The sequence below is a fragment of the Canis lupus genome, chromosome 24 (assembly GCF_003254725.2).
Source record: "Canis lupus dingo isolate Sandy chromosome 24, ASM325472v2, whole genome shotgun sequence".
Lineage (NCBI taxonomy): Eukaryota > Metazoa > Chordata > Mammalia > Carnivora > Canidae > Canis > Canis lupus.
Window position 1 is genome coordinate 14,340,638 of NC_064266.1, and position 12,877 is coordinate 14,353,514.

General features: G+C 40.3%; 1 protein-coding gene across 1 annotated transcript in view; it reads left to right on the forward strand.

The window, feature by feature from the left end:
* The first annotated feature begins 1,185 nt into the window (after nucleotides 1–1,185).
* The window catches only part of HAO1 (hydroxyacid oxidase 1), a 48,314-nt gene continuing 36,622 nt past the window's right edge, over nucleotides 1,186–12,877 (forward strand). The window contains exons 1-2 of the mRNA XM_025469340.3: nucleotides 1,186–1,395; nucleotides 8,688–8,839. Of these exons, the coding sequence (XP_025325125.1) occupies nucleotides 1,259–1,395; nucleotides 8,688–8,839 (289 nt within the window). The 5' untranslated portion in view covers nucleotides 1,186–1,258. The remainder of the gene's footprint in view (nucleotides 1,396–8,687; nucleotides 8,840–12,877) is intronic.

Genomic DNA, 12,877 nt, shown 5'->3' on the forward strand with positions numbered 1-12,877 from the left:
AACTGAGTTATTTCTTTTAGGACTCCTTTATCACATTAACAGACATTTACATTCCAATAGCAACTTTAATGTCATTTTACCTATGATCGCACTGATGCAAAAAAAGTGAGCATTTGTGAACTTTTGAAATAAACCTATGTTTAATTCAATGCCATTCTTGACAGCTTAAAGCCTTTTGATTAAGTTAAGGGGTAGGAAAGTGAGATTGGAAGGGAGGCAGCCAACCCACAGGGTGAGTTATCAACCAGCTAATACTGTGGGCAACCCAAGGCAGCAACAAAGAACAAGACACTGAGGAGCTGATCACCAGGGGGGGTGGAGGTGGGATTTAGGGTACTTATGCACTGACTCCCTTGAGTCTTTGGTTGAGGACTTGGTGGAGGGCTGTCTCCTAGAGCACTGACTCCTTAGCACTGTGGTATGCTAAGTGGTTGGAAAAGCAGAATCCAAGTTGAAGAGAACATTCTTGAACAGAGGTAGGCAGTTGGAATTCAGGTGTTGAATGGCTGGAGAGCATCTTAAAGTGGAGGAGGATTCTAGATTGAAACCCAATATCAAAGCCACTGCTTTGTGAATCGTATCTTAATAGTACAAGTCTTCCCCAAATGTTCCATTATTGAGTGAAATTTTCGATTGAGACCACAAGATCTTTAGAATGGCACCTCCCCATATCCTTCCCAGAGTGAGACAGGGCTCCTTATGAATAGACTGTAAATTTAGGCTTAATGTTCCTTGTTAAAGCCAAATGTTTATCATCAGCTGGATTTCATATTATATAGAGGGCCTGGTTTTACTGGATGCCCTGTTCATTCCATAAGCCCTTTGTCAAATGATATGCTCATGGTGAATGTGGAAGAAAAATGAATGGGCAGCCCAGCCTGTTCTGGGTTCCAAGCAAAGAGTAAACGCACATACCGTGTGGAACAAGCAGCCTTAGCCAGAACCAAGCCAAGTGTGGATTCATGCAAGTATTTCTCTAGGTCCTTAATTTTTGATGGGACAACTAATCTGCTTCAACTGCCTCCCCAACCCCAACTTCTCATAGCTTAGGTGTTGCTGTTCTTTGGCAGACGACTGCAAGTGAAATTGCAAAATCTAAGCATATATTTACTCACTTAATGTAAGCAACAGAGAAGTAAATCTGAACTTTGGAAAAAGTCTATTAATAATTGACAGCTAGTGGAATTATCAAAATGTAGAAGGCTATGAACAGGGAAAAAAAAAAAACCCAAACCTGGGGTCACAATAACCTGTGAAAATGTTTACGCGGTTAGTTTGTATCAGTGATTATGAACAAAATGCAAAATCAGTACTTCAGAAGTCGATATATGACTATTACAGGTCCGGGGCAAATGATCAGGAAACATTGGCTGATAATATTGCAGCATTTTCCAGGTAAGAAAATTTACTTCTTGTTCAATCGTGTTTTAAAATTACATGAAAATATCCTACCAAAATAAGATCTCTAAGTTTTAACGTTGATGATGTGAAATTATTTGTCTAGATACATGCCTTGTAAAGAGGCAAAAACTCTTGGGGCCATGAGAAGTCTTAGCCTATTAAATTGTTTAAAAACATCCCAAGACTGGGAATCTCAGACAACTGACTGAAAAAACCAACACTAATTTTCCTCACACCAAATTCCGTGGATATATAATTTAACTGTGTATAAAAACGGTGATGCATTCTGATGACTCCCTTTTCTTTTTCTCTGGGTATGACAGGGAGGGTCATCGCTCATGGTGCAGGAAACAGCATTAAGTGCAAGATAGCCATCTTATCTGGTTGAACCAGATCGGACTGTTGCCTCAAATATTCCCATCCTGCTGGCTTTCCGTTATCACTCAGTTTGATTACTGTTGTCTGAACTTTCACTTTAGATTTCAATTTGTCTCTATGGCATTAATCTTTCAACTTGGCTATTTCATCCCTCATCCAGAGTGCTTCGCCTGCCTCTATTCCCAAATTAGTTTTCCCTGCCTTTCATATTTCAAAGCACAACATGGTGGGTGTCATGGTTTATGTTTTCTGTTTTGTTCCTTGTAAATGCAAGGAACAAAATAACTTTCAAGGAGTGTTTTTCTCTCAGCAGTTACAGAATGGTTTATTTGCTGGAGTAGGGGTGGAGAGCCCTCGATCCCACTATACTTTTCAGGCTCATCCATCTTACATTCTAGCCTTCTGTAAAGTCAGTGAATATTGTGGGTGTTCATTGATGGCGGTAAATTGAGAAGAAGAAGAAGAAGAAGAAGAAGAAGAAGAAGAAGGAGAAGGAGAAGGAGAAGGAGAAGGAGAAGGAGAAGGAGAAGGAGAAGGAGAGAAGGAGAGAAGAAGAAGAAGAAGAAGAAGAAGAAGAAGAAGAAGAAGAAGAAGAAGAAGAAGAAAAGGAGGAGGAGGAGGTGGAGGAGGAGGAGGAGGAAATATCCCAGAGGAAAGACTCTACCTTCCTTCTAGGCTTCCTCAGTGTAGAGAGAAATCTCTCAAAAATCACATTTCTCTGTATGAATTAGGAGAGATGAGATTATTCTGACCAAGGTGGTTCCCGGTAAGCAGCATTGATGTATCCCCAGGAATCTGAGAATGGGGTGAAGGATGGGACCTACCCCAAACTTCTGTAAGCCTTGACTTTGTCTCAGATCTTCTCAGGAACCTACACGAGCTTCACAAATGCAGAAAAGTTGTAAAGGAAATGTTGGTTAAGAATGGAGGGTCTTAAAATTCTTTTTTTTTTTTTAATTTTTATTTATTTATGATAGTCACACAGAGAGAGAGAGAGAGAGAGGCAGAGACATAGGCAGAGGGAGAAGCAGGCTCCATGCACCGGGAGCCCGACGTGGGATTCGATCCGGGGTCTCCAGGATCACGCCCCGGGCCAAAGTCAGGCGCCAAACCCCTGCGCCACCCAGGGATCCTGGGTCTTAAAATTCTGTATGATCTTTTTCACTTATTTTGCATTTTGGGCCTCTTCAAAGGCTTCTGCTCCTGGAAGATGTCCTTCCGTAAGCCCATAGCAATTCTATTCACCAGGTAATGCAGCTTACCTCTCAGTAGTCTCCTGAAAAGAGCACTTTACCCTAACTAGGGAACTATCAGGCCCTTGACAGGCTGGTGTCTCAGAATTTCTCAGGTCATAAAGCTCAGATCACCTCCTAATTCCTGACCCACCCTTTAGCCCCCTTCACCTCATGCTACTTAATTCATTATCTCACACTTACTACAAATCTCTGTGGGCTCAACTCTGTCCTACATGCTGAAGATAAAGCAATGAACCAGACAGACAAAGTTCCTATTCATGGGAGCTTACATTCCAATGGATGGACATCAATCTTTGACCTCCATAATGCTGGTGGTTTGAACTGATGCAAAATGTACCCCAAATAACTGGTCCAGTTGAGACCTTAAAGAGGGAGCAAAGGGGTACAGCAAATGCAGACACCTCTGCAACCCTGGAAATTCTAGAAACTTTGTGAGACATAGAAGACAGTGTTGACTTCCAACTTGTAGATGGGAGGAGTGCCTCATGCTTGTGTGGATCACATGGTACTCTAGTGACTATTCTCAGCCTCTGCATGCACTAAGTACCTTCAAGACAGAGCATAGATAATGAGAATGAGCTTGCAATGCCATCCTTTCCATGATACTTGATCTTTCTCTTTTGTTCAGTTCAAGAGGGAAAAAAAATGTGCATTTAATCAACTTTCTCTGGAGTTTGGCTGATGCTATTATCAACTATGGGAGGAGTTTTTATATTGCAACAAATGTCAGGGCCCATCGCCTATCCAACACTTCAATTTCTCTTTTGTTGGGTAACTTGCTGGGTGACCCTTCATTCCTCACCTTCTGTCATTGAGTCGATCACGTGGAACTAAGAACAGATTTTCTGCCAGGGTCCCAGTGGCTTTGGGTTGATGGGATGAAGCCAATCAATCTGAACTCTCTCATTCTGATTCAAATGAAGACTGCAAAACAACCAAACCTCAGATAACCTGCTGTGACACAGTGTCAGGGCATTTTAAAGACATTTACGAAATTGATACACCTCCTCCTCCCACAAGCACAACAAAAGGTCATTCACAGTGACAGCTATCTATTATCTCTCTATACTCAGCTCTGACAACCACAGTTTGAAGTTCTGGGGACATGGCTCACTTAGGTGACCTCGCAGTTGCTTATAAACATTTCTGGGGTATGGCTTGGGACTCTGATGTTACTGTGGCCAAAATAAAATAAAATACCAAAGGACAAATAAAGTCAAATGGATGGAACCACACTGAAGAGCATGATTTCCTATTATAAACATGATGTGAACAGCAGATGTCAGCGTACTACATTTTGCATGGCCTGACTTGATTGGGGTTAACTAAAAAAAAAACAAAAACAGGGATACTTGGGTGGCCTAGTGGTTGAGCGTCTACCTTTTGCTCAGGGCCTTGATCCTGGAGTCCTGAGATGGAGTTCCCGGATGGAGTCCTACATCGGGCTTCCGGCAAGGAGCCTGCTTCTCCCTCTGCCTATATCTCTGCCTCTCTGTGTGTGCGTCTCTCTCATGAATAAATAAATAATAAAATATTTTTTAAAAAAGACAACAAAAAACCCAATGTACATTGTTTCTCTTGCACATGAACTCAGCGTATCTTTCTCAACCATGGTCTGCATTTTGTGGCTTCTTGTGAAATTCTCATTGGTAGAAACTAATTCTACAATTTGGGCATTTAGAAGTCTTGATGATATTAGAAAATGAAGCGTCTGGGGTGCCTGGGTGGCTCAGTCAGTTAAGTATCTGACTTTGGCTTGGGTTATCATTCCAGGGTCCTGGGATTGAGCCCCACGTAGAGCTCCCTACTCAGCAGAGAGCCTGCTTCTTCCTCTCCCTCTGCCCTTTCCCCTGCTTGTGCTCTCTCACTCCTTCTGTCAAATAAAGAAAAATCTTTTTTTTTTAAAAAGGAAAATGAAGCTCCTCCTTTTTTTCCCTGTGTGTCACTTATTGACACTGAAAATTGCATGATTTTCTTTTTCTTTTTTAAAAAATTTATTTATTCATGAGAGACACAGAAAGAGAGAGAGGTAGAGAGACACAGGCAGAGGGAGAAACAGGCTCTATCCAAAGAGCCCGATGTGGGACTCGATCCCGTGACTCCAGGATCACGCTCTGGGCGGAAGGCAGTGCTGAACTGTTGAGCCACCCAGGGATCCCTGCATGATTTTCTTTTTAAAGAACAGATGAAAAAGTGATAGCATTCTCTCACTTAAATATTTGAGCAGTATAAACTCACCTGCAGCATTTTAAGTATTCTTCTCATAGGTGTAAATGCCACAGGATCACGCAGCTGGTTTCTACATGTGAGGAAGCTGCTTTCTGCTTTTGCATTTTGCAAATTAGCTAATTGCCTCTTATTTTCGACGATTCATGTAGAAAGAGGTCTCACATCTATCCCATTTGTTTTCTCCTATTCTCTTCTTCTTCCTCCTTTTTTAAAAAAGATTTTATTTATCTATTCATGAGAGACACGCAGAGAGAAAAGCACAGATACAGGCAGAGGGAGAAGCAGGGGGACTCGATCCGGGATCCCCAGGATCATGCCCTGGGCTGAAGGCGCCTCTAAACCACTGAGCCAGCAGGGCTGCCCCACCATCCTCCCTTTCTGCTCCACTCCCTATCTCTATCTCTCCTTCTTTATCTAGATAGGTGTTAGCAAACCTACACATGCACACCCATGCGTGCACACACACAAGCACAACTACACACCCTTTCAGGAGGTTCATAGGCTTTCTGAAACCCATTACACACCAAGGCATTTAAAAACAGGCTTGACTATTTAAATATGCTTAGTATGCAGTGTTTTCTTCAGACTTAGATTCCTGCCCTCCTTATTTCTTTATTGCAATGCCTCAGAGGTTAAGAGTGATCCAGTTAACTGTTTTCAAGATATCACAAATATTAAGAATGAAGGGTAAAAAATAAGATTACAAAATCTGTGCTATTTTGTATATTTTATATGCATATTTACATATATTTTACTTGATTTAAATGCTGAGTGTAAAATATTATGTGGAGAAATTGGAATGCAGTGAGATCATCTTACAGGACTTATAAAACATTAATTCACTGTGTTCAATTGATGGGATTCAGTAGCAGCACATGGCTTTAAAGCTGGGTGTTAAGTGTCCTTCAAATAGAGTATCCCATCATGGGGCGTGTGTACATCCCTGGATTATTTTGTAAATTAAATGTGAGGCGTTTGTTGGATGTGAGGTATGAGTCAAAAACCCTGTGAAAGGATCCGCCCTCTACCCCACTTCCTTTGTTCAGGCATCTTATTTTCCGTCCTTTGAAAGAGGTTTATTATTCCATTGGTTCAATTGTTTTGTCGATCTTCATATCCTTTTTCCAAAGTGGAGGTCCTATAAGAGCACAGTCCAAGGTTACAGTCAGCTGTGATTTTATGTAAGATTGTGGAAAAATCACTTAAACTGGGGGTGGGGTCAGGTGAGACTTGGAAAGCTCTTAGAACTACGTGACAAGGTTAGCTGTAATTGCCCTTCTGAAAAATACCAAAATGTGGAGAACTTCTTAGAGAACATACGCTTTCCGCTCCAGTGATCTTACCTAATTATGTGTGAGGATTGCATTTTGTGCACTGGTTGGTGAGTGTCTGTAATGTCACCCTCAGAAGGGAAAGTAGTGTGCCTAGGGGAAGGCCGGGGAGGGGGAACACACGGTTATCAAAGGGACCTGCGCCACCACGTGGACAAGAGTAAAGCTACTGCCTGGAGATGGAAGGATTGAGCTTTGCCTTCTATGTAGGAACTGAACATTTAGCAATGTCTTTTCTCACACACACACACACACACACACACACACACACACACACACACACGGCTCATGCCCTGCAGCTTTGTGTGTGCTCTTCATAAAAGCTTTCATTGTTTCCTCAGCTCTAAGTAAATATTAATGCCTTCCAAGGCCACCATGCCAACGGGTGCTATTAAAATCTTTTTCTCTCATTGTAATAATACACTTAGAGATGATTGGTAATAAAAGCTCTCTTCAAGGCTTCTGCCTTCCCCTCTCAAAATGCAGATCAAAGAAGCGTGCTGTGAGGGTCAGTCCAAAAGAAAGGACTTCCAGCAGCAAAGCATGTGGTGTGACTGAAAATAATGACGATTATGATGTTCAAAGGAATTGCAGAGAAATCGCACAGTAAAACTTCTTTATTATGCTTTTCAAGGGCTGCATGTTTTTACTTTAGTATGTGAGGAAGGGTTAGATTACAGACCCAAAGCAACAGAAGGCAGAATTTCTTCTTCCGCTACATGAGGTAGGCTTCAGTTAAGACTTCGGAGGTCCAATTTGTTTTGGTTACTCCATTTCTAAATCATGCTTCACTATAATAACTAAAAATCTTGAACTCTCTGGAAGCAGAGTTCAATCTAGGTAATGAAAGGTGAGTGCTGGTTAGGTGTGTATGAGTGCCTTATCCACATGTTTATTTTCTTTTTTTTTTTCACATGTTTATTTTCTTAAAGCTCATTATAAACAGGTCTGTACTTTCTTCCATTCTCATCAGTTACTAATGAGAAAAATAATCCCAAACAAATAGGACAACATAAATTCTGCTAAGAGGGAAAGAGAACTTGTTCTCCTGTAAATTTTACTCTAAAGTTTCGCTTCTTGGTTTATTGATGATTTTCATTGCAACACGAGAGAATTGCAGGAAGAGTCATTTTAGATCATGTTCAGGAGTCAAAAAATCTTTAAACTAAACTCCAGTTCCTGGTGAATAACCTTTTGGAGGAAAATGCTCAATTAAACTAAGAAAAATTATATTCCCTCTCACCATACTTCAATGAATACGGACATCAGTTTAAGGATTTCAAAGAAACCACATTATAATTTTAAAAGTAAGTATCCAAAGTTATTGTATGTTATAAAAGTAAAAGACAAATTGGACATAGTATAACCTCTCTTCATAAATTATAATCTGCCTTCTATGTTTTTGTCTATCAAAATGATTTGGAGGAAGTGAAATGAAAGCTATGTTCACACAAAAACATTTACGTGAATGTTTATGGTGGCTTTATTAATAATTGCTTCAAATTGGAAGCATTCCCAGTGTCTCTTAGATGGGGAATGGGCAAACCGACTGGGACAGTAGAATACTATTCATCAACCAAGATGAACAGATTATGGATGCACTTGACAACATGGATGAATCTCAAAAGCCCTATGCTTTAGTGAAAAAAGCCAGACTCAAAGGCTACATTACATATGATTCCTTTTGTATATTCTTGCAAAGTAAAACTATACTGACAGAAAACATATCAGTGGTTGTTAGGGGATTGGTTTCAGTACAAAAGGAAATGGAGAAATTTTTCAAGATGGTGAACTGTTCTTGATTGTCTCGCAGTTACACAACTGTGTGCTTTTGTCAAAGCTCCCAAGGGTAAATCCTACCATATGTTAATTACACATCACTGAGAACAACAGCTTGTGAAATTCATTATTATCTTATTGCTAACTTGCCATCTTAACAAACACTAACACTGCCCCTTCCCTTTAACTTTGTAAAGTAATTTGCCAGATGGGAAAACTAGAAGTAGATTTTATCTTTTTAATTAAACTGTAATGTCAAAGTTTTAGTTATGATTTTAAAATTCTAATTTTTTTTTTCTTTTTAAAATTCTAGATGGAAGCTGTATCCGCGGATGCTCCGGAATGTTGCTGAGATAGACCTGTCGACTTCTGTTTTGGGTCAGAGAGTCAGCATGCCAATATGTGTTGGGGCTACTGCCATGCAGTGCATGGCTCACGTGGATGGGGAGCTCGCAACTGTGCGAGGTAGGTAGCAAGTCCTCACCAAAGGAACAGAAGAAGACTAACATTTAGTGATTCCTTTCTCTGTATGCGTCAAGCAAACACTTCCCCGGATATTTTCACACTCACGAAAATTAAGCTCATTGACTCTGCCATCAAAATACCAGTTGTTGCACATTCTGCTCCTCTATGACCCTAGGCAAGATATTCTTTGGTTCCTCAGTTTTATTAGCTAAGTAGTGGCAGAGATGGGATTCAATCTAATAGCTACCTCATTTCAAAGGCCTCCCTGCTTCCCCAAACCACGTGATCCTCACAGGGAAACAGCAAATGCAGAGACCCGGATGGTTGAGTTTTCTGTCATGGTTTGGGACCACGATTCTGTTTTACAAATGGGTTATACTCCCAATAAAGCATTTCTAGCTGCCTTAGGAGAGAGAGAGATGAGAAATTCAAATATGATGCAAAGAAATTCCTTATTAGGGCTAATTTATTAACTCCCCAGTCCCCTGGCAACTATGAACATTTGAAAAGGTATGCACAGTGATAAATCTCCCCACCCTGCTTCAGAAACTCATATAAAAGTTGGTGATGAATTCTATCTGGCTTCTTTTGATGCTAAGCAGGGCAGGAAATTCAGGCTCAAAGAGCAGGAACTAAATACTATTTTAAAGCATTTCAGTTCTAAGCGTTACAGATCTTATGGATTTACTTCCCTTCTTGAAACGTTTGCCATATAACTCTGCCAGGGATAATGGCATGACACGGTGAGGTTGAGACAGGCTTAGGTTAGAGTCCAGAACTTTTTTGAATTCTAGGACCACACACAGAGAAGTGGCCTTGAGGCCTGGGCATTTGTCTGTGGTAATCCTGAAATATGGCCAGAGAGAATGGGAAAAAAAAAAGAAGGAAACCAGTATCTTTCTATTCACAGTTGGGGTAAGAGAAGCCTTCCCAAACATGCCATAGACAAAAACCATTAAGACAAAAGCCAACAAATCAACACAAAATGCAGAAACGTCCATGCTGTTTCTACAAAACATGCATGTTTTACAAAAATTGAAAAAACAAGTGGTAAACAAAACAAATTGAAAAATTATGAGGCTGCAAAGCATTAATGATCTTTCCATGTGAAGAGCCCTTATACTTGAATAAGGAAATAATATCTAACCCAAAATAGATGAAAAGACCTAAGTGGAAAAAGACAAATAGAAAATTCATAAATGGACACATGAAACTGGCCTATAAACACATGAAAAGTATTCAATATACCATGTTATCAAATAAATTATACTATATATTTTATTTTTTGAATATCAAGTTATTATTTTCAGACTATAAAATGTGATAAGGGTGGAAGGACAATGTGCATTTTCAAGTACCGGTAGGAAGAGCATTAAGTGGACCGTATTTCTAGAAAATTATTTGACAATTGTTTATCAAAGCTTTGAAAGTATGAATTCCATGTTATGCTCTAAGTCCTCTTCTAGGAATTCCAAGGAAATAATTATGACTTTGAAGAATGACGTCTCTGCAAGGATTCTCATGCCTTTGTTATTTTTAGTAGGAAAAAAATTAGAAAAAACAAAACAACCCCAAATGTCCCATAATCAGAGATTGATTGTAAAAAACAAGGTGCATTAGATATGGGATAAATTTGGGACCCCTCAGTGGCACAGTGGTTGAGCATCTGATTTTGGCTCAAGTCGTGATCCTGGTGTCCTGGGATCAAGTCCTGTATGAGGCTCCCTGCAGGGAGCTTGCTTCTCCCTTTGCCTGTGTCTCTGCCTCTCTCTTTCTCTCTCTCTGTGTCTCTCATGAATAAATAAATAAAATCTTAAAAAAAAGAAAAAGAAATGGTATACATTTTTATCATGATATCAGAGAAAGAGTGTAGTGGTATGGAAAGATGTTGCAGTTTGTTTTTTTAAAAACAGTTACAAACAATAGCAAAGCCCTAAAATACATTTACTTTTTAAGACAAAGAATGCAGACTACATATTACATGTGTTTATTTATGAGTGATGGGGTTACCCTTGGCTTTATATTCTTCTTATTTTGGGTCCATCCTTACAAAAGTCCCTTTGAACTATTTTGTAAGACAGGAACAACAACAACAACAACAACAAAACAAAACAAAACAAAACAAAAACAAGCAAAAGATGGAGAAGGGACCATGAAAAGACTGGCAGTAAGGAAGAGTAAGTAAAAGAAGGCAATATGCAGAGCTCACTTTGTTAAAACAACAGCAACAAACCGCAGGGATTGCCTGTATATGTATGCATTCCTTTATGCAATATTTGACAGGTGCTGCTATGCTCATTCTGTGGGCAAACAGCGAGAGCTCCAGAGGAAGCAGTTTTTTCTTTCTTTCTTTTTTTTTTTTTTTTAAGATTTTATTTACTTATTCATGAGAGACAGAGAAAGAGAGAGAGAGGCAGGGATATAGGCAGAGGGAGAAGCAGGCTCCCTGTGGGAAGCCTGAGACGGGACTCCATCCCAGGACTCCAGGATCATGCCCTGAGCTGAAGGCAGGTGCTCTATCACTGAGCCACCCAGGTGCCCCACAGTGTTCTTGATGAATAAATGACAGGACTTACTCTCCCCCTCCCTTCTGGTGGTTCCAAGATCAGTGCTCCTTATTTTTGGTAGGGATAGGATGAAAAGAAAAATGAGAAGGAAGCTTGCTTAGAAACTATAATTTGATGGTCTTGATAGGACCATTTTGTGCAACATTATTTCCTCCCAACACTTAACCAGGAGGCATTATTAAGTACCCGTTAGAGTATTCCTTTAGATTAATTCATCAAATACTTACAAAGCAATTACCATGTTCCAAGTGCTATTCTAAGTACATTGCGAGCATTAAAGCATCAAATCCTTGGAGCAGCCCAAAGATATAGTACTATCTTAAGCCCATTTTACACATGGGAGACTGAAATATCAAGCAGATGAATAACTTGCCCAAGATCACACAGCTCATCCTTGACAGACATGGGAGTCAGAGCTAGGCAGTCTGGCTCCAGAATCTTGGCTCCTAACCACCTGGTGCTGCTTTTAATTTCCAGAAAATCCCATAAAATGTCATGAGGGGAAGCCCATTTATCTGTCAATTACAATTCCCTAAGAGTGATTGATTTATCACTTTAGGTGTATGCAAAACAGGCTTCCCCAGGACAGTAGGATACATGTATTGGGACAGGGTTGAACAATGAGAACACAAACTGTGTGGTGACACTGGGGGCATAGAGGAACTGGCAATGAAAGGTCACACACAATGCCCTTCAGAATCCAAGTCCCTGGATCGGGTTCCTATGAGGGCAGGGATAACATAGTTTATATCGAGATTTGTAGTAGAAACCTCTTTTAAGGATTTCAACATTCCTGAGGTTTTCTTCTATGATCTAATTACCATGTATGGATGGATGGTCTACTAAACATTTACATTAACCCTGAAAGCTGGTGGTGATCAGCTCATAACCAGGAGTACTCCCTTGTTGGTATGCTTTGGTTGTGGGATGGATAGGTTATTTGGAAGGAAAAAGAGCATGTGTGCCTGGATCGGATGCTGTTGGTACTCAGGATATATCCCCCTGTTACGTATAATTTCTATCAGAACCTGCAACTTTTTGCCTGGCATTTTCTCTGACAACAGGAGCTGATGGATAAGAGGATTGAGTGCTTCCTGCCCATTAACACACCCTTGGTTGACTGCCTTCCTATCCTCTCAGTTTCCTACTTCATCAACTCTCCTTGTGATTATTCCCAAATAAGACTTGTACTCATATCTTTTTCTCATTTTTGGCTTCTGGAAGAATGTAACCCAAGGTGAGGGCCGCTCAAATTCCCAGGGAATGGTCAGGCTTGAATAATTAGAATGGACATCCAGAAAGTTCTGGAAGCTGCCACAGTACCACAGTCTTGCCTTCTCAGTTGGCTCTCCAGACTTTACAGAACCCTGCTTCAAGGTTCTTTTGGACTTTCTTTACATCACTCTGGAGTACATCTCCAGTGTGAACTGGGCCCGAGAACAGAGCTTGTCTTCTTAGATAGCTTTGTGGT